Genomic DNA, 23,976 nt, shown 5'->3' with positions numbered 1-23,976 from the left:
AGCAACCACATGTCATTTTCAATTACCATGCAAAGACCTCAAAAGTGCATGGGTGCTTCTCTTATATAATTTACTTATTTTAAATATTTTATAAGGGAACTTAGTGGCATTCCAGAATTATCCTGAAAGCTGCAAACACAAATTATTCATTACTGGTACTTATGAAAACACTTTTTCAGTACAACCACTTATGAATCTTTGGTTCTTATTGTTTTATATTCTAGCTTACACCCTCAGAGTTCCTGAAGGAAATGTCCCTGACCACCGAGCAGAGACTGGCAAAAACACGTTTGATGTGCCGACCACAGATCATCGAACTCTTAGATATGGGGGAAACAACACATCAGAAGGTAGCTGCTCTCTGTCGTACTTGCATATAAAGTGGGCCCTGGCACAACATGAAAATTCCAGAACAATAACTAAGTAAAATTTGTTTCTTGGCTACCTAATCCTTTATTGGGTTTGTTTTCAGTCCTCCTTTTCTGCCTCTGAATATCTTCGTATCTGTGATTTGGTATGGTGAAGACTGCAAGTGCAAACCTCTTTTAAAATAACTTTTGACTAGTTATACTTCTTTCTTAGCTACTTCTGAATACTATTTGACACTATAGTTTACACAGGTTAGGAGTAATTCTAAGAATTATATTAGTCAAGCCCAATTAAGTTATTGTCTTAGTGTAACAAGTAATCTCTCCTTATCTGAGCTGCCCACTAGAAAAGAAGGAGTTGGAATTGTTAATTAAAGTAGGCATTAGTTGTCTATTCTGGCTCATTTCCAATAACAGACATATCCTTTTAGTCTCTAAAGAATAGTGATTTTATCATGTTTCTATATTTGAATGTAAACCATACATTCCAGGCTTTCGGAGCATATGATTATAAAAGGTTTGGTTTCCTATTTTTAATTAATTTCTTAAATTATATCCTTTACTTTTAATGCACAAATTATGGTATGAACCTCCAATAGTTGGGCTGCTGGGGAGATTAACCTCTTCTCAAAGAGTTCCCCAGAATTTTCCTTTGAAAATTCCTTAGAGTTTTTCAATGTTATGTTCCTCATGAAGAATGAGTCTTTGAGGCTTGTCTGCTCTTACTGCTACACCATTACTTCCTTTGTCTAGGATATGCATAAGCTTCACTGTTCTGAGCATTGCTGGCTTTTTATTGTTTTGTCTGTTCCCCACAACCACCCTCCAAATTTGAGCGGAGGGAACATGGTCTTTTCTAAGACATTTCTTCTAATTAAGGGTCATTTCCTCTTTTCTGAAAGCATAACACGTATCAGGCTGTGAGGAATTTTTCATGTGTACTACTAGTGTGTGTATTTTAATGTGTTTTGACTCTGCTATAAAGGATGAGGAAATCAGATACTTTACATTTTCTCTCTTCTCCTCTTTAATTCAGTTGGTTATTTTTAAGTTATATTCTGAAATTTAATCATTTATCTCTTAGATGGGTGGCAGTCATCTATTGATTTTTTCAATAAGAGCTTATGAAGACTGTATTTCTTTGTTTTATATGTTTCATAATATTTGTGTCTTGCCTTTATACTGAACTGCAGATTTGTTACTTATGAAATTCTTGGGCCACAAATTTTCATAACAGCTTGCAGGCATTTTCCCCACGACCTTCTGACTTTAAAAGATGGTATGTACAAGTCAGAAGCCAGCTTGATTTCTCCCCCTATAAGTTAATCTTTTACCCCATGTGCCTAAAGATTGTTTGTTATTATTTAAAGTTTAGTATTAGGATACCACTACATTTTTTCCTGAGGTACTGTGGGCCTTTATTTTATTTTTAGAAAGTTTTTCTTGAATTGTCAAGTATTTTTTCATATCATTTTTCAATGATGAATATGTTGGACCTTCTTTGCCCTTCTACAGCTTGCATTTCCTCTCTCATTCATTTTAAACTTTCTGTTCATTTCCATTGCATTGTCATTACATTCATTAGGCTATCCTCTGTGTCCCTTACTTTGAGTTATGTACATATTTCTTTTATGCTTCATTTTTTACCAGACCAGACCTGGTTCAACAGACCTCTTTAATCATCCCGCTTCTCACCACTTCCTCTACCACCATTCCAGTTTAAGCCACCATTATCTAGAATACTGACATAGCCTTACTATTTCCATCTCATTCTCCCTCTGCCCCCATTATCACAAAGCAGTAAAAGTAATTTTTAAAATGTAAATCAGAACATATTGCTTCCATGTTGTCTCATAGCATTTGATACAGTGAGCATCTCTTTTTTGTACCCTTTTATTCACTTGTATCTGACATGGCATACTCATTTGATTTTCTTTCTACTTTTCACTGGTTGATTTTTGCTTATTTTATTTGTTTGGTTATTCACTCATTTCTGATCACTAAATATTAGAGCTCCCAGTACTTGGTACTTGAACTTCTTTCTCTTCTGAACTCACACCTTAGGTCACCTCTTCTAGGAAAAAAGTCTTTAAATTCTACTTTTTGATGATTACTTTTATATTTATATCTCCTGCCACTGTCTATCCCCTGAACTCTGGATCATATAGTCAGCTTAATGTATGGTTGGCAGCGCAAACTTAATATATTTAAGATCTAATTGTAGCTTTACATTCCATCTCTAAAAGCCTGATCTTTCCTCTTTGTCTCTTTCCTCCTGCTTTTCATACCTCCACTTATATGTTTTCCTAGACCAAACACTTTGGAGTTGTATTCCTGATGCCTCTCTTTTTTTTACATCTTATGATCCAATGATAAGTGCTATGAATTCTGCCTTCACAAATGTATCTTTAATCATACCACTTCTCACCATGTTCTGCACCACCATTCCAGTTTAAGCCACCATTATCTAGAATATCAAAATTGCCTCCCTGTTTCCATCTTGTTCTCCCCCGCCCCCATTTTCACAAAGCAGTATGAGTGATGTTTTAAAATGTAAATCAGAACATGTTACTTTCATGTTTAAAACCGTCCAGTGACTTCCCATTACTCACATGATAAAATCTAAACTCAGTGCCAAAACCTCTAAGGTCCTGTACCATCTAGTCCTGCCTTCCTCACGGACCTCTTTGTCTTCTACTCTTTTCCCTCTCATTCTCTTCTCACTGCATTTTCCCTGTGCTGCTCTTCAGACACTCAAAGACAATTTCCATCTGAAGGACTTTGCACTTGCTTTCCCTTCTAACTGGAGTGCTATTCTAAAATCTTAGTGTGACTTGCTTCAGACCTCCACTTAGAAGTCATCTCAGAGAGGCCTTCTCTTAACTGCCTATCTAAAAGAGCAGCCGCCTCCCAGTCTGCCATCTCCTTGTCCTGCTTTAGTGTTTTTTCACAGCCTTTTCACTACCTGACTTTATGTTCTGTATTTCTATATTTTTTGTATGATCACTTGAGCTTCAAGAATGTCAACTTCATGAGGTTAGGGCTTTTTTTGGCTTTGTTCACTATGTTCAGCATACAAAAAAGAACGTGGCACATGTTGGAAACTCAATATTTATTGAATGAAAACATGAATTTTTAATCTCTCCTAACTGCTCACTTCTTTACATTCTTAAATATTTGCTTTGTGCTCTTTAACTTTTTTTTGCATTATGCTCTTTGAGCTTATGGTGAAATGATGTAGTTAAGACTGATTGCTTCATGGCAGAAATTTAATTAGCCAGAAATTAAAGAGTATATACTCTATTATTCCACTTATATAATCAAGAAAACTAACCTATGATGTGAGAAGTAGATTAGCTGTGTTACCTTTGTCATAAATCAAGTGACCATATATTTAATAATTGGTTTGGGGGCTTTCTAATCTGGTACATTTATTTTTATGATAAATCTTGTGCCAATATCTCATTATCGTTACTGTGGTAACAGTATATGATATGTAGTAATATAATTATCATGTTGTGCTACCTGATAGAGTAAATCCTCCTATCTTGTTCTTCAAATGTATCTTCTCTATTCTTGGTCCTTTGCATTTCCATGTAAATTCAATCAGCTTTTTTGTTTAAAAAAAAAAACCTGCTGGGATTTTTTTTAATGTATTGCATTGAATTTTTAGATGAATTTGGGGAGTATTTGACATCCTGAAAATATTGAATCTTTTAATTTATGAAAAGAGTATATTCCTGCATTCAATTAGGTCTTCCTTAATTTCTCTCACTAATGTTTTTAGTTTCTGGATAAAGGTCTTATACATGTTTCATTAGATTTATTTCTATGTGTTTTACATTTTAGGATACTATTTTAAGTAATATTGTTTATAAATTTCATATCCTAAATGTTCATTGCTAGTACCTAAAAATAGAATTGGTTTTTGTATGTTGACCTTGTACTCAGTGGCCTTGATAAATCACTTATTAATTCTAATAAGACAGTTATTAGAATAATTTATTTGTAGGTTATTTTGAATTTTCGAAATAAGTAATTACTTTGCCTGGGGAAAATGACAGTTTTGTTTCTTCTTGTTTGATTTCTAGTACTAAAACAACCTTGAATTTCTGAGATGAACCCAACTCGGTCATGATGTGTTATCGTTTTTATGTAGTGCCGGTTTCAGTTTCAGTTTGCAAATGTTTTTTTCTCTCTCTCTTTCTTTCATCTATCTGTCTATCTACCTATGGTTTATGAATGAGACTGGCCTGTAGTTTTCTTTTCCCTTAGTGTCTTTCTCAGATATATAAAGGAGATTATGCTAACATTATAGACTGAGTTGGGAGACATTTCATTTTTTTGTTTTTCTTTTCTTTGGGAGAGTTTCTGTAATACTTGAGTTGTTTCTTTTATGTTTGGTAGAATTTGCTTGTAAAGCTATCTGGGTTTGGAGTTTTCTCTGTAAAAGGTTTTTATTTACAGATATAATTTCTGTAATAGTTTTAGAACTATTCAGATGTTCTGTTTCTTCTTGTGCCAGTTTTGATACATTTTTGTTGTATTTTTCTAGGAATTTGTATTTTTATCTATATTTTCACATTTATTGACATAATATTTATTATCTTTTTACTGAATTTGGGTTATATTGTAACATTCCCATTTCCATTATTTGTATTTGTTCTTTGTGCCTTCTGTCTTATTTTCTTGATCAAACTCACTAGGTATTTTGTCAATTTTATAATCTTTTTAAAGACCTGAATTTCGCTTTGTTGTTTTTATAGTATAGTTACTTTTATTTCATTAATTTCCTCTCTTGTTTTTGTCATGTCAATTTTTTCTTTCTTTGGATTTATTTTGCTATTTATTCTAACTTATTAAGATGGATACTTACAGCTGCAGTTTTCAAACTGTGTGCCAGGGTGCCCCAGGGTGCAACCGTGAACTCACAGGGCATCATCGGATAGTCTGAATTTTCAAGGGAAACCTGGCAATACCCAAAATCGACTGGATACTAAACAGGCTACTAGCTTGGGGTAATTCGTAGTTTCAGCATTAGATGATGTTATATTCACTTTGATGATGTCATACTTTACAAACCTGGCTTCTCAGTGGTTGGTCAAATAAAAAGCAAGTACTTTGTGAAAATCAAAATAGAGAAGGAAATGAGAATTCCAAGTCCAATTCAGTTCTGTTGTGCAGTGCCCAACCAGGGCACACATCCCATTAGTAAGCTAGTTATTTGTATTATTGTTTTGTATGATGAGAATTCATTTAGAGTAACCATGTATTTACCCCTTTGTTATTCTCCTTTCCTTCCTGCATCTCTGAACTTCTGAGAGAAATTCTCTTCTCCATAAAGAATACCCTTTGGTATTTCTTTTAGAAGTTAATGACAACATTTTTCAATTTTTATTTCTCTGAAAATGTGTTTATTCAAACTTCGTTTTTGAAGGGACTTTCCTCAGGTAAAAAATACTATGCCTGCAGAGTTTTTTTTTTCTTTTCAGGATTTAAAAAATTTTATTCCTCTGCCTTCTGACTTGTGTTATGTTGAAAAGTAGGCATGTGTTTTTGCTCCTTGAAAGTTAAATATTCTATTTTTTTCCCTCCAGTTTCTTTTACACATGCTTTTGTCCTGTGTTTTCAGTGCTTTTACAATGATGTACCTGGGTATGGATTTCTTTTTGAATATTTCCCGTGTTTAGTTTTAATATCCACAGGTCTATGTAGTATTTTCTTATCTTCCCCAGTCATTTTTGTCAATGTGTGACTATAACAATAATTTACTCTTTCAACTGAAGTTTTCAGGAATTGACCTGGATCAGGCATTATTCCAGCCCTTTCCATCAGAAATTATATTTCAGAACTACACTCCCTGTGAAGTCTATGAAGTTCCACTGATTTTGAGGAACAATGACAAAGTGAGTATGTTCACTGGGGTGAGTGAACTCTTCTAGGATATATAAGAATGGGTTAAAGTAAAACGGGATCTTGAGGGATCTTTGATACTTTATTTAATTTGATAGACTTAGGAAAATAGTATGAAAACATGTTCTTTGATTGTAAACTTAATGACGACAAGGCTGTGTCTGTTTGTTGCTATATGTTGAGTCCTAACCAGTGCCTAACAAGTAGTGAACTCCCAACATGTGCACTAACTTTTGTTGATTAAAGGATTGACCAGATGAATGTCACGGGGTTCTTATGTATGACAAATTGGGCTAGGTTTTTATTTAAGACAGGGAAATTACTATTAATGTTTATGTAGTCTTCCTCAGAGACATCATTTCCCCAATTCAAGATATAAACTCTACTCATGAGAATTGCAATTGTCGAGCATATATATATGTATGTGTGTGTGTATATATATATGTATATATGTGTGTGTGTGTATATATATATACATATATATATATGTATATATATATTTATATATATTTTTTTGAGACAGAGTTTCGCTCTTGTTGCCCAGGCTGGAGTGCAATGGCACGATCTCAGCTCACTACAACCTTCGCCTCCCGGGTTCAAGCGATTCTCCTGTCTCAGCCTCCTGAGTAGCTGGGACTACAGGCATGCGCCACCATGCCCAACTAATTTTGTATTTTTAGTAGAGACAGGGTTTCTCCATGTTGGTCAGGCTGCTCTCAAACTCCTGAACTCAGTTGATCCACCCACCTTGGTCTCCCAAAGTTCTGGGATTATAGGCGTGAGCCACCGCGCCTGGCCGAGCATTTATATTTATATTCTCCAATGCATTTATATTCTGCAAATTGTACCTTTTTAAAAGCCTTCTTTTCACTTCTAAAAGATGTAGGTCCCTTTCCTTCTTTTCTGTCTTCTTCTTTCTATAGAAGATAGCCTTCAGAGTTTGTCCACAGTCAGTTTTGAAGGCTTCTCTCACTGTCTATGTCTTGTCTCTTTGCGATTGTAACGGAAGATTTCTTTTTCAGCCTTATGACTTTTTCTTTAGAGATAAATTAGGGTTTATTTCAAGAAAAGATATTAAATGCCTGAAGAGTTTCTTGACACTTAACAATAATGAAAGAAAGAGTAGTGCGGAAGTTCAGCATGAAGCACACTTGAGTGTGAAAAGTAATCGGATGGGGAGGAAGGCATTGGAGAGACGAAAAATCGGGGTAAAAAGACAAGGAGGAATACTTTCAGGGGTCTAAGAATGTGGAGACAAAAAGTTCTAGCTATAAGACAAAATAGAAAGTAAGTGAAGACTATGCAAGAATCCAAAGCAAATGGGAAGACTTGCAGTTATATTTGGTACAGCAGCTCATTAAGGGAATCAGCAATGCCTTGCAGAGATCAATGGGGTGACAGCAAAGCCAGACTCTGGAGAAAATGGTCTGTTTCATTTTTTTCTGCAGTAGCGTTAGTAAGAGAAGCTCGTGGGACAGCAGTGAAAGAGAAGGAAAAGAACCAGAGGTATACAAGATTGTGTTCCTAGACCTCAAGAAGAGGTGAATTGCACAGACATTAGGGCTCTATCTTTTCATGCAGTTCAGTTCTCACTTCTGACTCTTTTCCCTTTCTATATTACTTTTTGACTCTTGCTGAGGTATTTTTAGCCTACTAAAGTGGTACAGTCCAAAGCATCCTTTGGTCACCCCTCTCTGACCTTAAATAAGAAATGTTCATCAGTGGTTGTTTAATAGCAAATCAGGGTAAAGGGCACGTGTGAGTTTTGTCTGCCAGACACTCAGTTCTCATGGATACCCCAACATCTCTTGAAAAGATGCAGCCAGAGTGCTGGCCACATGGAAAGAGGGTCCCATCTTAGGAACATCCAGCTACCAACAAGCAAACAGTACTCTCCAGGTGAGGCAGGCTTGTCCTCTGGTGACTCCAGGACCCTCATACCAGGTGGCTGATGTGACCCTGCTTCTCTGCTTCTTTAGTTCACAATCTCATAAAGAACGATGAGGAGAGATTTGGGGCCTAAGAAATGCTTTCTGTGCTGTTCACCTTTTATTTGCTTCCTCACTGTCATGGGGTACAAAAGATAGAGCCTGTCAGGTTATTATTTTTGTGTCTCCGTCTCTCACACACACAGGATGAGAATAAGCCAGAACACTTGTGATTTTAATTGGGTTAAAATGATAAGGACCCACACTCTAGAGTCAGACTAATCTGGGTTCAGATTGCAGCAGAAGAATAAGACTTTAAAAGAATGGAGCTGTTGGGAGCTGCTCTGAGACTGCACTGGGGGGATATCCTGCTGCTCTTTGCTCTTGCTTTGTGGTGTTTACTCAGGACCATCCCATGGAGAGGTGGAGTGGAGTTTGGCTGGGACTTGACTCCCAGCACCTTTGTGGTGGAGCTGTACCACCATGGGCAAGTGTCTGTAGCGTGAGAGTCATAATGAAGCTCAAAGATTACAGTGAGGATGAGGTGGCATACATATCATGTGCCGTAGATGGGCCATTGAAGGGGTGCAGGGAGTGTGGCTTTTTCTCTCTGAGCAGTTCTCAAATGCTCAAATGTTGGGAAATCCAGCTTAACTCCATTATGTGGGTGAGGTTTTAGCTGATTAAAGAGCCCTTGAAGATAGTCACTTTTTTTTTTTTTTTTTTTTGAGACAGAGTCTCACTCTGTCCTCCCAGGCTGGAGTGCAGTGGCCCGATCTCGGCTCACTGGAACCTCTGCCTCCCGGGTTCAAGTGATTCTCCTGCCTCAGCCTCCCCAGTAGCTGGGACTACAGGCACATGCTACCACACCCAGCTAATTTTTTGTATTTTTAGTAGAGACGAGGTTTCACTGTATTAGCCAGGATGGTCTTGATCTCCCGACCTCGTGATCCGCCTACCTCGGCCTCCCAAAGTGCTGGGATTACAAGGGTGAGCCACTGTGCCTGGCCGATAGTCACTTTTAAATGATTTAATTTTAAAATGAACAAAGACTTACAATAATAATAAAAATAACTAAGAATAATAATGTTAATAAAAATGAAAGCTGGAAGGTATTGGGTGCTTACTTTGTATGGGATAAAGATAAGTACTATCATCTCCTTTTATAGTTGAGAAAACTGAAGTTCAGACCTGACCAAGGTCACACGTCTAGTAAGTAGTTGATGGAGATTTCAGTCTGTGTTTAACTCTGCTTTTTCACATGCACGGTATTCATCATCATGTGTTTCCCTGCAGATTCCAAGGTTGGTGAAAGTTGTGGAAGAAAGTTCGCCTTACTTTAAAGTAATCAGCCCCAAAGATATTGGCCACAAAGTGGCTCCTGGAGTGCCTTCCGTATTCCGAATCCTCTTTACTCCAGAGGAGAACAAGGTAATACCAGGAATGGCAAGAAATTGGACACTTGTACTGGCAGATTGCAGTTCAATTCTGGATATTTACAGAGGTGGTAGTGCTGGTGGTGGTGGTGGTGGTGGTGGTGGTGGTGGTGGTGGTCTTGGTGGTGGTCTTGGTATTGATATTTGTGTTGGTGGTGTTGGTGGTATTGGTGGTAGTGCCAGAGGGTGGTGGGTAGTGGTGGTAGTGTTGGTGGTGTTGGTAGTATAGATGGTGGTGATATTGTCATTGATGGTGGTGATGGTGTAGATGGTAGTGGTGGTGTTATGGATGTTGGTACTGGTGTTGTTACTATTAGTAGTGTTGGTGGGTAGTAGTGGGTGATGGTGCTGGTGTGTGTAGATGGTGATGGTATTAGTAATATGATAGTATAGTTGGTGGTAATATTGTTGTCATTGATAGTGGTGGTGGTGGTGGTGTAGATGGTGGTGGTACTGTTGTCACTGATGGTGGTGGTAGTGATGTTGTTAGTATTTGTAGTGTTGGTGGGTGGTGGTGGTGGTCGTATAGATAGTGGTGGTGCTGTCATTGATGGTGGTATAGGTGATGGTAGTCATGAGAGGAGTGCTGAGACAAAGGATAAAGATTTTGGCTTCTAGGAAGTTTGGGGCCTTAATTGGTTATGACTTTCCTCGCCAGATTCTAACTAGTTTGTGAGAGAGACCCAAGACTCAAACATAATATCATAGTTTCAGCCTCAGTAATGGTAAAGCTAGAGCTGGGAGCAGAGGCCTGCCTGGCCTGCTCACCCCATCAGCTCACAGTCTAAGAAGAGCCTGCCATCAAAAAGGAGGCCATTTTCTCTCAGTACCACTGCAGTGGTGGGGAGGGAAATGGAGCCCAATCTCACTTTCCTCAGTCATAGAAATTCCAGTTCCTCCTAGGAGGGAAGGAGCAGGTATGGGGGCCTGAGGGTGGAGGCTTCCTCCCCACCCCTTCTCCAGGGAGTAGAATTGTTGGTCAGGTTTTGTTCTCTGTGGGCCTAAATGGGGACTTATGAGGAGGAGAAGAGTTTTACCAGCATGATTGAAGGAGTGAGGACAGAGAACAAGTCTTAAATATGCAGAACAAGATGCAGGCTGTGTATCACGTTAATAGCAGGCATGCTTATCTGTGTTGCAGTCTTATGGTTGGAATCAGTAGAACACAGTGGAGTCAGACAGGACTAGCTTGGAGTCCTTGCTTCCCCACCGCTAGTACGTATCGGTTGCTGTCAATGTCATTACCAGTATTCCTCTACTGTTGCTGTTGTTACTACTTTTCTGGAGAGCAAGGATAGAGAATTTAATGTGGTTTGTTAAGTATGTACTCCTTGTGGTGAGTGGTTAAAAATTCCATTATAATAATACCATTGCTATAATTTTGCCACTTTGTAGTATTACTATTTATATCTTAGGTTGTGTTTAGGAAACTACAATTTTGTTTGAGGTTCTACTGAAATAAATAAAAAGATAAATAACTTCAGATGTAGGGCTTTTTGTTGCATATTGTTGAAGTCCTCATTTTTTCTGGAGGCTCTATACCTGAATATTGTCTGTGGGGAGAACAGGGTCTGGATTTACTGTGGGTGTGAGATTCCTACACCCTCGTTTTTGTAGGAAGCTGATTATAATCCTTTGTGCAGCTTGAAATACAAAGCATGCTGGATTTGAGGAGGTGGCTTTCCTTAGTTTTTTTCTGTGCTGGAGAAAATAGGTCTTCTGTTGGATAAGTGTCGTTGTATCTGCACCCAGTCTGACTGAAAAAGGGATACACGAGACTTTCTGGAGATGGAATGTTCTATATTGGCATGAGGATTACATGGCTGAATTCATTTGTCCAAATATTTATATTTGTGCTTTTCAATATATACATAAATTTTAGCTAAAAAAAAACTGTATAACAATAGAAGGAGGAGGGAGTGGATAGAGGTATAGAGGGAACCAGAATAATAGAATGTTAAGAGTTGTTGAATTTGAGTGATGGGTACATTGGGCATTTGTCATGCTAGTCTGTCTTCTTAGTGCATATTTTAAATTTTCCATAATCAAAAGCCAGAGGAAGAGAGACATTTTATTACCGTTTATCTATCCGGCAAAGAAATAGTTGAAATGTATTTAAAGTATGTTTCTATGTAGTTTATAAATATGAAATGCTAACATTCCTGGTGAGGATTATTGCTTCACTGTGTTTTGTAGCTGCTTATCTCACTCTCAGCTCTTTTATTCCTTCTTACCATTCCACTTATCCAGCATTGTGTGTCTATTGGGAAACCCCTAATTAAAAAAATTAACTAACTTAAATGTTGTTATACTGTTACTTCTAAATATTTGAAAGTTTTCAAAAGCTACATGCATGTTTGAGCAGACATAGTGAGGATAATGGTTACCTATGAGAAATTAAGCTATCCAGTTTTGGAGACATAAGATCTTGTGTTGGACTTGGCTCTAAACTCTATATAATTTATTTCCAAAGACAGAGTTGTTTTCTCATTTTGCTGGCTAGCTAACACTGATGATGGCACAGTCAGTTATCTACATTCGCTTTCACTGTTGGAAAGTCAACAGGGCAGTGCGCAGAATGACCGGCTAGGGTTAGGCATGCTGTCTTTCGGGCTGCTCCAGAATGCAGCCAACGAGTGACTAGAGCCAGATTTATTTTAGGAAAAACAAAAGTCATTCATTTCACCAAGTGTCACTGTTTCTTCACTTGGCCAAATTGATAGCCAAAGTACATACTTTTTTCCTTCTTATCCCCTGCTGATCTGAGCACACTCCATTCTCATTTACCCTCCTCACATCTGGAGGGTGAGATATGTAAATTGCAGCATGCCACAGTTAATAAGCCAGCCCTCTTTCAATTGGATTTTCAGTACCCATGTATATTAGCATGTCGAAGATGATAATGCAATTTACATTTCCCTCCCGCCCATCATCTGTTAATCTGGCTGCCTGGGCGTGGAACTTGTTAAGAATGCCAAATGCCCAGATAACAGGTGCAGCAAATTTACTTTGGCTTTCCTTATCTCTCCTCACTCAGACTTTAAAAAAAATGATTGGATATGTTATTAATCTAATAATCCTAGTGTACATATCATATACTGTAGAAATATAATAGCCAGTGTCATCATAAAATAACACTATAAAATTCTAGAGCCTGACATTTTTCTTGACCTCTTAAATTTGTATCTTTACCATTAAAATGAGAATGAAAAATATTAGGCTTTTGTGGGAAAGCAAAACAGAGTGCTTCCTTGGACTTAAGAAAGCATCTGTTTGCAATGTGTTGTCATACGGAAAAGGCAGCAAGCTTTGAAGAAAGCATGCAGTGATGCAACTGGGTGGCTCAGTTATGGTTTAAGAAAATGTCTAATTTGTTGTCAAAATGGTTTCTCCAATTTGTCACTATGAAATTTAAAAACCATAGCCCAAAAAGAATAGAAAATCTGAACATGTTTTATGTTACCTATGTATACAATAATAATAAAACTATATTGCCAGCAATTTGAATTTAAATGTCGGTATCATAAAATTGTCCACAATCAGTGACTTTTGTTGGCAAAAATAATGATCAGGATTTTGTTTTCCTCCTGCCTGAAATTCGCCCTCCCCAGTTCTATCTGGATCACCTCTGTAGCCCCAGTACCTGGCACAGGGCCTGATACATAGAAAGGGTGCAGTAAATATTTGTGGAGTAAGTAAGTAAAAGTTAATCTAAGAAAATATAAAGAAGTTTCTTTGACTTGAGGTTGGCCTACAGATGAGAAAAGCATGTAAAAAGGGCTCAATTATCTTTTTGTGTCATGAATATATTAGATATTAACTTTCTTCCTTGTCATTTCAATTAACAGTAAGATGTCTAGGAAGTCTTCTCTAAGAAGAGTTTCTCTTTATTTTGTTTCATATTTCCAGATAGTCACATCCATACTTTTTAGCTTTATGGACCTCATAAATATAATTTGATAATAAGGCTAACAAGGATTTTAGGAAATTTCTTTATAAAAACTTCTGATAGTGTAGTACCCAGAAAAGATATTAAAAATGAATAATATTCTTTCATTTACTCAGTGCCAGGCCCAGTTTTCTGAGCCAGATCCAATGGAGTATAGAACAAGCTTTGGCCTTCATGGAGCTTACATTTCGCAATGTATAAACAAACAAACGAATATATACAATTTAATGTCAGGAATTGACACAGTAGGGGGTAGGGAATGATAAGGGCTCTGCTTTCTTTCAAAAGTAAGGTCAAGAAAGACTTCTCTGATAGGAAAGTCAAGGGAAGACTTCTCTGTTGAGGTGACATTTGGGCTAATTTAAGAGAACTAATTTAAGCCATGCAAATATCTGAGGGAAGGGCTGTCTAGGAGAGGGAACAGCAAGTGCAAAGGCCCTGTGGCAGAAACACGCTTGGCAGCCAGCTCGGGAAAGTACAAGAAGGCCAGTGGGGCTGGAGCAGAGGAAGCTGTTGGAAACGTGGTAGGAGATGAGATTCCAACAGGTGAGCTCATGAAGGATCTTAGAAGCTATGCAAAGTGGGATAGGAAGCCACCATAAAGTACTTCAAATATTTTTATTATGGAAGGCTTTCTTTTCCTCATATGCAAAAGTAGAAAGAACAGCAGAGTGAACTGTCATCACCCACCTTTTCAAATCTCAGCACATGACCAGTCTGGCTTCATCTATCCTGCCCCTTCCCCCAGTAGATTTTGAAGCAAGTCCCATACGGCATGTAATTTCATCTGTAAATATTTTGTGATTTTTCTCTTAAAGATAAGGGCCTTTTTAAAAGTTAGCATAACCACAGTACCATGATTGTGCCTAAAAAACCACAGTCACTCCTCCATATCATTACATATCCAGTCAGTAGTTTGGATCTTGATTTAAGAAAACCAACTTTAAAAAGTTGGTTTTTAAAAAAACCATTGCGTACCAAGTGCAACAATGGTTCACAATTAAGAAAAAGTTTTTTTTTAAGTTGGTTTTCTTAAATCAAGATCCAAACAAGGTTTGCTGATTGCATTCCCATCACGTCGTTTAGAATGGCCCCTTGCCGCCTGTTGTCTGTAACTGATAGTTAGATCTGTAGCCTTGATTAGATTCAATTTTTTCTTTTTGATCAAGAATCCTTCACAGGTGATGTGGTACTTCCTAGTGCATTACATCAAGAGGCACAAAATGTCTGTTATGTTTTGTTTTGTTTTTGTAATGATCCAATAAAGATCATTCCCTACCTCACTGAGGATTAAGTTTCAATTCCGTAATTTATTTTGCGCTTACTGGTTGGAATTATTCTAAAAACAATAACACCAACAAAACCAAAACTTTGCCTCACCAGCTTTTCAGCTCCCCTGAGGTATAGTCCATTCAGGGAAGATATGAGAAATGCTTGATCCTCTCCTTTTATCCAGCCTGATGGGTTGTGATTAGGGATGACACAATCTGACTTACATTTTAGGACCACTCTGGCTGCCAAGTAGAGAATAGACTGAAGCAGGGGCACGTGAGGCATCACAGCTAGTGGCCTCCCCTTGACATTCATTTTCTCTTTCCTCATTGGTAAGAGAACCACAATTAAAAAAAAAATTATTTGTAATTGACAAAAATTGTATATATTTGTGGTGTTCAACATGAGGTTTTAATATATATACACATTGGAATGGCTAAATCAAGTTAATTAATATATACATTATCTAATTAATATATACATTGCCTCACATACTTATAATTTTTTTGTAGTGAGAACATTTAAAATCTACTTTCTTAGCAATTTTCAATTTTAAAATACATGGTTATTAACCATGTTGTATAATAGGTCTCCTGAACTTCTCCTTGTCTAACTGAAATTTTGTACCCTCTGACCAGCATCCCCCAATTCTCCAACCCCAGCCCCTGGGAATCACTGTTCTACTCTCTGCTTCTATGCATTTGACTGTTTTAGATTCCACATATAAATGAGATCATGCAATATTTGTACCTCTATGCCTGGGTTATTTTACTTAGCATAATTGCCTCAGTTTCATCCATGTTGTCACAAATGATGGAATTTCCTTCTTTTTTAAGATTACATAGTATTCCATTGTGTATATATGCCACATTTTCTTTTCTTTTTTCTTTTTAACAGAGTCTCACTCTGTTGCCCAGGCTTGAGTTCAGTGGGGCAGTCTCAGCTCACTGCAGCCTCTACCTCCCAGGCTCAAGCAATCCTCCCACCTCAGCCTCCCTAGTAGCTGGGATTATAGGCACCCGCCACCATGCCCAGCTAATTTTTTTTAATTTTATTTTTAGTAGAGATGGGGTTTCTCCACGTTGTCCAGGCTGGTCTTGAACTCCTGAGCTCAAGTAATCTGCCCATCTTAGCCTCCCAAGGTACTAGGATTACAGGCATGAGCCACTGTGCCCAGCCTACATTTTCTTTGTATGTTCATCCATTGATGGACACTTGGGTTGATTCAACACGTTAGCTATCGTGAATAATGCTGCAGTGAACATGGGGGTTCAGGTAGCTCTTCCACATACTGATTTCATTTCCTTTGGATATATACCCAGAAGTGGAATTGCTAGATCGTATGGTAGTTCTATTTTTAATTTTTTGATGAACTGCCATACTGTCTTCCATAATGGCTGTACTAATTTACATTCCCATCATCAGTGTACAGGGGGAACCATAAATTTTGATTGGACACTTCTGCCTGAAATAAGAAATTACATTTCCCAGCCTCCTTCCTAGCTGCACGTAAGTGTCAGCCAATGAGATGTGAGTAGGACTCCAAGGCACCTGCTTGAAGAGAGCTGACACAGCAGGAGGTGCCCTGTCCCTTCTGCTTTCCTCCTTCTGCCCTGCAGCTTGGCTGTGAAAGAGTCGGGTCCAAGGAATTACTCTGCCCTACAGTGTGACATCGAGGATGGGAACTGCATGCTAGAGTGGTAGAGCAGGAATTTAGGAATTTGAGTCTCTAATGACACTGTTGAGCCACCCTACCTACCTCTGGACTTCTTTGTATAAGATAAATAAACTTCTCCCTAGTGTAAACTGCTCTGATTTTGCTCTTTTTCCTGTTATAACGTAGCTGACTGATCCCTGATGCATACATGGGGCAGAGGCTACTATAGTAGTTCAGATAAAAGATAAGGAAGTTTGGATGAGGGTGGTGACAGTGAAGGTGATGAGAAGTAGGAGGAGTAAGGATGTATACTTTTTTTTTTTTTTTTTTGAAGCAGCGTTTTGCTCTTGTTGCCTAGGCTGGAGTGCAATGGTGTGATCTCTGCTCACTGTAACCTCCGCCTCATGGATTCAAGCTATTCTCCTGCCTCAGCCTCCCAAGTAGCTGGCATTATAGGCACCTGCCACCACGCCCAACTAATTTTTTGTATTTTTAGTAGAGATGGGGTTTCACTATGTTGGCCAGGCTGGTCCCGAACTCCTGACCTCAGGTGATCCACCCACCTCAATCTCCCAAAGTGCCGAGATTACAGGCATGAGCCACTGTGCCCAGCTGGATGTATACTTTTATTGTACAGCTGCCAGGATTTACTGATGGATCAATGATACAAGAAAGAAATACACCCAGTTTGAACTGTAGGATTTTGGCTAACAACTGGTCAAATGGTGGTGTCATTTACAGAGATAGGGAACAGAGGAAGAAAAGCAGGTTTGTGAGGCTGGGTGTTCAGTTCATCAACTGAAGTGATTGCTTAAGCCTGCAGGCCGTCAGAGCCTCCCAAGTCATAACATCTGAATTAATTGTAAGCCAGCAGAGCAATATATAATGATATATAATCTAATATAGTCATATTAAGTACATAACTTCAGAGATTGGAATACATTTTAAGGGACTTGTTTAAAGAACCTTATATTCTTTTATGGGTGTGTGAATTGATTATGAAAAAATTTATAATGCGAATCAAACTTCAAACCTTCCTCATTTGGGAACTTGAAAAGGTCTGAAAACATCTCTCTCAGTATTTCAATTAGCCTTCTAAACTATTTACAGCTGCCTTTAATTCCTTCTATAACAAGGCAGCGGATATGTGAGTATAGAAAAAAATGAGACAAACACTTCAGGATCTCCTCTTATCCTGGATTCAGCAGCATCTTTTGTTCTAGCTCCCAACGCCTCAGTTAATGCTCAGTCTCCACATGTGCCAGGGGCTTTTCACTTTATAATTCCCAACAAAACGTGTGCTGGCTGGATTTGATCTCCTAGGAAAAAGCGAAAATAGTACTTATCTCTTTCGGATTCTGTAGTAATCAGACTAGGCTGTTGCATTGTTGAATGCTGTGGGGTTTTCTAAGATCAAGTGTGCTTAGTGCAATTTGTACTTCCTCATGTCTGGAAAGCATAAGTTTTGAGTCTGGCATTACCATCTGGAAACCAGAATCAATTGCAGAGCTAAGAGTCTAACAACTCAATTTTTAAAATTTTATTTTTATTTTTGTTTTTATTTTATTTATTTATTTATTTTTTTGAGACAGAATCTCACTCTCGCCCAGGCTGGAGTGCAGTGGTGCGATCTCGGCTCACTGCAGCCTCCATCTCCCAGGTTCAAGCAGTTCTCTGCCTCAGCTTACCGAGTAGCTGAGACTACAGGTGTGAGCCACCATGTCCAGCTAATTTTTGTAGAGACTGGGTTTTGCCATGTTGGCCAGGCTGGTCTTGAACTCCTGGCCTCAAGTGATCCACCTGCCTCAGCCTCCCAAAATGCTGCGATTATAGACTTGAGCCACCACGCCCAGCCATTTTTAAAAATATATTTTAAATAAAAAGAATTTTTGTGGGTACACAGTAGGTGTATATATTTATGGGGTACATGAGATGTTTTGATGTAAGCATGCAATGTGAAATAAGCACCTCATGGAGAATGGGGTTTCATCCCCTCAAGCATTTATGCTTTGAGTTACACACAATCCAGTTACATTCTTTAAGTTATTTAAAAATACGCTAGCAACCCAGTTTTAATCAATTTCATGAATCCTATTTATTCCTTTTTGTGACTCACTCCTGCCTTAGGACTTGTATGTTTGCAGTTCCCCTTGGCAGGAGCATTCTGTTCCTAGATCTCACCCAACTGGCTCCTTTTGCTGTTCAGGTCCCCATCCAAAGGTCATCTCCTCAGGAAGACCTCTTTAGTTATTCTAACCTAAATCAACCCCATCCGATATTATCGCTTTCCTGTGCTTTATTTTCTTCAAAGCCCATCACTTTCTGAAATTATCTTGTTCTATTATTATTATCCTTATCAGTATATAGATGACTAGATGGCTCCCTACCTATGAGAGTAAACATATGTTGAATTTTTCCTATATGCCTTACACAAATTGTACTAAATACAAAAGTCTGATAAGGACAGTTAACATTTATTGAGTACTTACTACTTGCTAAATGCTAGGCTAAGTACTTGCCCACACAAGTCCACATCTGTGTCATCTCATGCCTGGACTACAACAGTGGCTTCCTAACTGGCCTCCCTCTTCCCGCTGCAGTCCGTGGCCCACATAGCAGCCAGCGCTTTTTCTAAAACGTTACTCAGGTTGCATCAAGATCAGTTTTCAGCCTTGAGAATGCCTTCAGCCCTCTCACGTCCTAACAATGGCTTACAAGATCTGTGGGATCTGGCCCCCACAACCTGTTGGCTATGTGTCTAACCACTCTCCTTCCCTTGCTCCCCTCTGGCCACAGGTTCCAAATCACACTTCCCCCAGACAGCCATCCATCCACGTGGCTTCATTTGTCACTCATGTCTCAGCTAAAGTGTCACCTCCTCATAGAGGCCTTTCCTGACCACGCCCCCGACCCCATGTAAAAGAGCTCTCCAGTCTCTCTGTCCCCTTATCATGATTTATTTCCCGTCACTCATCACTACCGAATGTTCCATTACTGACTTTCCTTCCTTCGGGAAGTATTTGTTGAGTAGTTAATAAGTACTAGGCTCTATTCTAGGTCCTGGGTATACAGAAGGCAAGAAGATGGGCAAATCCCTCTTGACGTGGAAATATGGGGGAGACATGCGCTACGCTCACTGGGGAGGTAGAATATACGATATACTAGATGGCTCTGGGCAAGACTAAAGCTGGACAGAAGGCAAGGGAGTGATGGGGCAGGAGAGGGAGAGTTCCACTGAAAATAGGGCAGTCAGGGGAGGCCTCAGGGAGACAGTGGATCGCTGTGCCAAGTGCTGAAGAGGTGAGGGGGCAAGCACCGTGGATAAGTAGAGGGAAGGAGAGAACATCATGTGCGAAGGCTCTGAAGGGGAAACCTGTGGCTGCAGGAGGAACCAGGGGAGAGGAGGAGATATGGCCAGAGAAATGATGGGGGCACCAGGCCACAGGACCTTCGCAAGAACGCCAGCCTCAGCCTAGGTACTTTTCAGCAGAGAAGCAGCCTGAGCCGACTTATATTTTTACTGGATCCCTCTGACCCTTGGATGGAAAATAGACTTTAGTAGAGCAAGGGTTGAAATAGAAAGTCCTGTTAGCCTGGGAAAGATCGGAGTGGCTAGGATCCGGGTGGCGGGGGTGGAGGTGGTGAAGAGTGATTGCAGTTTGGATATATTTTGAAGGTAGATCCTATGGATTGTATCAAGAAATTGAGAAATAGAGCGTGAAAGGGTGCCTCATTTCAGGGTTCTAAAGCCAGACCGCTGGAGAGATGCAAATGCCAGTACTGAGACTAGGAGGCTGCAAGTGGAGAGAGGGTCAGACCTTAGCTGTCTTTGTGGAGCCTTTGTGGGTACTAGAAAAAGGTTCCCCCTTTGGGCTGAAGCTGTTTTGCCTCCATTCCTGGCCCCCAGAAGAAATCTTTATGCACAATAGCAGGCAGTGACGTTCATCAGGAGCTTTGGTTTGGGACATAAGTTTATATCCAATGAGATGCTGACTGAGCAGCTCGTTATGAGTTTGGAGCTCAAGGGGACAGATAGAACTACAGGCCTAAAGACTATTTGTGAGCATTCCTGGTAGTTTTAGCTTTATATTTATTTATATGTGAGTTGCACTGTGCATTACATATCCTTTATTCATCTGTTCATTGTCTCCTCCATCCTGATGTGAGCTGGAGGAGGACCGTGACCATATCTGCATTTCCTGATTGGTTGTATTCCTAGACCTAGCACAGTGCCATGCTGGCACCTGGGCACTTAATGAACATAGTTGAATGAATAAACTGGGGATGCCACTGCTTTATGCTTGTCCTATGGCTTCATGAAGTTGAGTATGTGGCCAGCCCTGTATGCCAATTTGTATGCCAGATGGTCCCATTCTTATTCTATGCCCAAAGCCCATAAAGAGCTTTTTTTAAAACCTCCACCACTTACTACCGTTTATCACATGGTTACCGAAAGGAAATTTCTGTTCAAAATGACTTTTCATTAATCAAGACTGCCTTGCAGCCAAAAGACACAATAAAAGGATGAGAAAATGAAGGAAAAGAAAGCTTTTTTTAGATATCAGATACCTTTTATGGTGACTTCTTTTAACTTTCTCTTTGCTACATTGCAGGCAAATATTCTATTTCTATCTTATGAGACGGCATAAAGAGTGACTTTATTCAGCATTTCTGTTGCATTTAAACTCATGACTGGGGAAGAGAGATGCCTAGGGCCTCAGCATTTTTATTTGGAATGGTCAGAAATGGCTTTGTGCAAGAAGTGAGGTTTCAGCTGACTTATGTATCAGTTAGCTAGTGCTGTATAATTACAAACAATCCCACATTTAGTGGCTTAAAATAATAAGCACTTATTATTGCTTACAAGACTGTGGGTCAGCTGGGTGGTTTTTCTGGTGTTGCCTGGGCCCTCTCATCAGGTAGGGAACTCTGCTCATTGTGGCTGGGCTCACATATCTGGGGATCAGCTGGCTCTAGGCTGGTCTAGCATGGTCTTGGTTGGAGCATCCAGGTGCACATCCTGCAGTAGGCTGGACCAGGCGTGTTCACATGCCATTGGCAGGGTTCCAAAAGCAAGACTGGATAGGCCCAAAGCTTCTTGAGGTCTCAGCTTGAAACTGGCATAGCATAACTTCTGCCACCTTGTATTGCTGAAAGCAAGTGGAATGGAAACTCCTTACTTGAGGGAGGAGCAGCGAAGTCACATTGCAAAGAGTATAGGCAGAAAGAGGCCATTAGTTAGAAACATCATTCTAATACATGGACTTGAAGGAGAACTAGGGTTTGGAAGGAGGACCTGAGGGAACTGTTGTGAATCTTCTTGGATCTACAGGAGAAATGGGCCTGGCCTGCCACTGACCTTCATCCTACCTCCCTATTGCCTGGGAGACACATGAAGCATAGCTTCTCTACCAGCTGTAGGTTTTAACACTAGATCTGTTCTCTCTCTCTCTCTGTCTCTCAGAAAAGACAGTCTCATTGAAAGTACTTCTGTAATTGTTTTAAGACGTTTTCATAGAAATATACTAAAAGTTGTTTTGCAAAATGCCTCTCATCAACCCTTTTCTTGCACAGTTATTGTGATCATGTTGCTTTTTCCACAAATAATGATTGTACCCTTCCCTTGTAGGATTACGCCCATACGTTGACCTGTGTTACTGAAAGAGAAAAGTTTATTGTACCCATCAAAGCTAGAGGGGCGCGAGCCATTCTCGATTTTCCTGACGAGCTGAATTTTTCCACTTGTCCTGTCAAATACAGCACCCAGAAGATTCTGCTGGTACGAAACATTGGCAACAAAAATGCTGTATTTCACATCAAAACTTGTAGGTATGCATACCTTTGGCTCTTGTTTTTGATTGATTATAGCTAAATCTAGTCAGCTCAAGTAATTTGCTACCATAACTTTGGGGGTCGAATTGCTTGTTACAATCTTCAGTTGCAAAGCTGGGAGACCTCACTGATGTAGGGTAGACTTCCTCTTCATCCTCAGAGGAAACTAAAATTCAAGGTTTAATATCTTATATCCGTGTTATATTAAATCCTCTTTCTGGTTTTTCAAAATGCTGGATAAAAGTCCTTCTTTTAGTACAGAGAATGGCCCATGAGAATATAGAAATAAATTTGTCTTGACTGAGAATTTTTATAACTGGCTTGATTAGTTTTCTGTTGCCATTGTAACAAACTGTCACAAACTCAGTAGCTTAAAACAACACAAATTTATTATCTTACATTTCAGTGGGTCAGAATTTGCACTGGGCTAAAATCAAAGTGAGAGCAGGGCTGCGTTCCTTTCTGAAGGCTTGAGGGGAGAGTACATTTCTTTGCCTTTTCCAGTTTCTAGGGGCCGCCCACATTCCTCGGCTCATGGCCCTCAGTTTTCTCCTCTGAAAAATGGGGAAAAGTATACCAGCCATTTCATAAGGTTGTTGGGATAATCAACAGAAACTGCTGGTATATATCAAGTGCTATATAATCGGTGTTTGCTCTTTTCTTTTTCCTTCAAATGAGCTATGGCCAGTGTGTAGACAGAATGATGGCTCTCCAGACATGTCCATATCCTAATCCCCAGAACCTGTGACTGTATCGTGTTGTATGGCAAAGGGGAATTAATATTGCAGATATAACTAAAGTTGCTGATCAGCTAATGTTAAAATCGGGAGATAATCCTGGATTCACTGGATGAGCCCAATGTAACCAACAAGGGCTTTTAAAAATAGAAGAGGGAAGCAGAAGAGTTCAGAGTGATGAGCTGTGAGAGGGACTCAACCTGCTGTTGCTGGCTTTGGAGGATGAGAAAACTGAGGGATAGAGAGGTCACATCATTTCCTGAAGAGCACAGAGCTAGTAAGTGATAGAGCTGGATTTTAATCTGAGTATTTGTGGACTAACCACAGTGTATACACCATGGGACAGTATAAAGCAGGGGTCCCCAACCCCCAGGCCATGGACTGGTACTGGTCCAGTCCGTGGCCTTTTAGGAATCAGGCTGCACAGCAGGAGGTGAGCGGTGGACAAGAGAGCAAAGCTTTATCTGTATTTACAGCTGCTCCCCATCACTTGCATTACTGCCTGAGCTCCGCCTCCTGTCAGATCAGCCATGCCATTAGATTCTCATAGGAGCATACACCCTATTGTGAACTGTGCATGTAAGACATCTAAGTTGCATGCTCCTAATGCCCAGTGATCTGTCACTGTCTCCCATCACCCCCAGATGGGAATGTCTAGTTATAGGAAAACAAGCTCAGGGCTCCCACTGATCTACATTATGGTGAGTTGTATAATTATTTCATTATATATTACAATGTAATAAGATAGAAATAATGTGTGTAATAAATGTAATGCTCTTGAATCATCCTGAAAATATCCATCACCTCCCCCCCAAAATCTGTGGAAAAATTGCCTTCCATGAAACTAGTCCCTGATATCAAAAAGGTTGGGGACTGCTGGTATA

The 23,976-nt window shown here is 39.4% G+C and overlaps 1 protein-coding gene across 9 annotated transcripts in view; it reads left to right on the top strand.

The window, feature by feature from the left end:
* HYDIN (HYDIN axonemal central pair apparatus protein) overlaps nucleotides 1-23,976 on the top strand; it is a 491,920-nt gene that overhangs the window by 116,317 nt on the left and 351,627 nt on the right. For all 9 annotated transcript variants that reach the window (XM_055298612.2, XM_063611543.1, XM_055298611.2 and 6 more), the window contains 4 exons: nucleotides 225-350; nucleotides 6,155-6,274; nucleotides 9,506-9,640; nucleotides 22,153-22,352. In XM_055298612.2, coding sequence (XP_055154587.2) covers nucleotides 225-350; nucleotides 6,155-6,274; nucleotides 9,506-9,640; nucleotides 22,153-22,352 — 581 coding nt within the window. The remainder of the gene's footprint in view (nucleotides 1-224; nucleotides 351-6,154; nucleotides 6,275-9,505; nucleotides 9,641-22,152; nucleotides 22,353-23,976) is intronic.

The sequence above is a fragment of the Symphalangus syndactylus genome, chromosome 11 (assembly GCF_028878055.3).
Source record: "Symphalangus syndactylus isolate Jambi chromosome 11, NHGRI_mSymSyn1-v2.1_pri, whole genome shotgun sequence".
Classification (NCBI taxonomy): Eukaryota; Metazoa; Chordata; class Mammalia; order Primates; family Hylobatidae; genus Symphalangus; species Symphalangus syndactylus.
The sequence above is the reverse complement of the archived record's forward strand: the minus strand, read 5'-3'. Positions and strand labels throughout refer to the sequence as shown.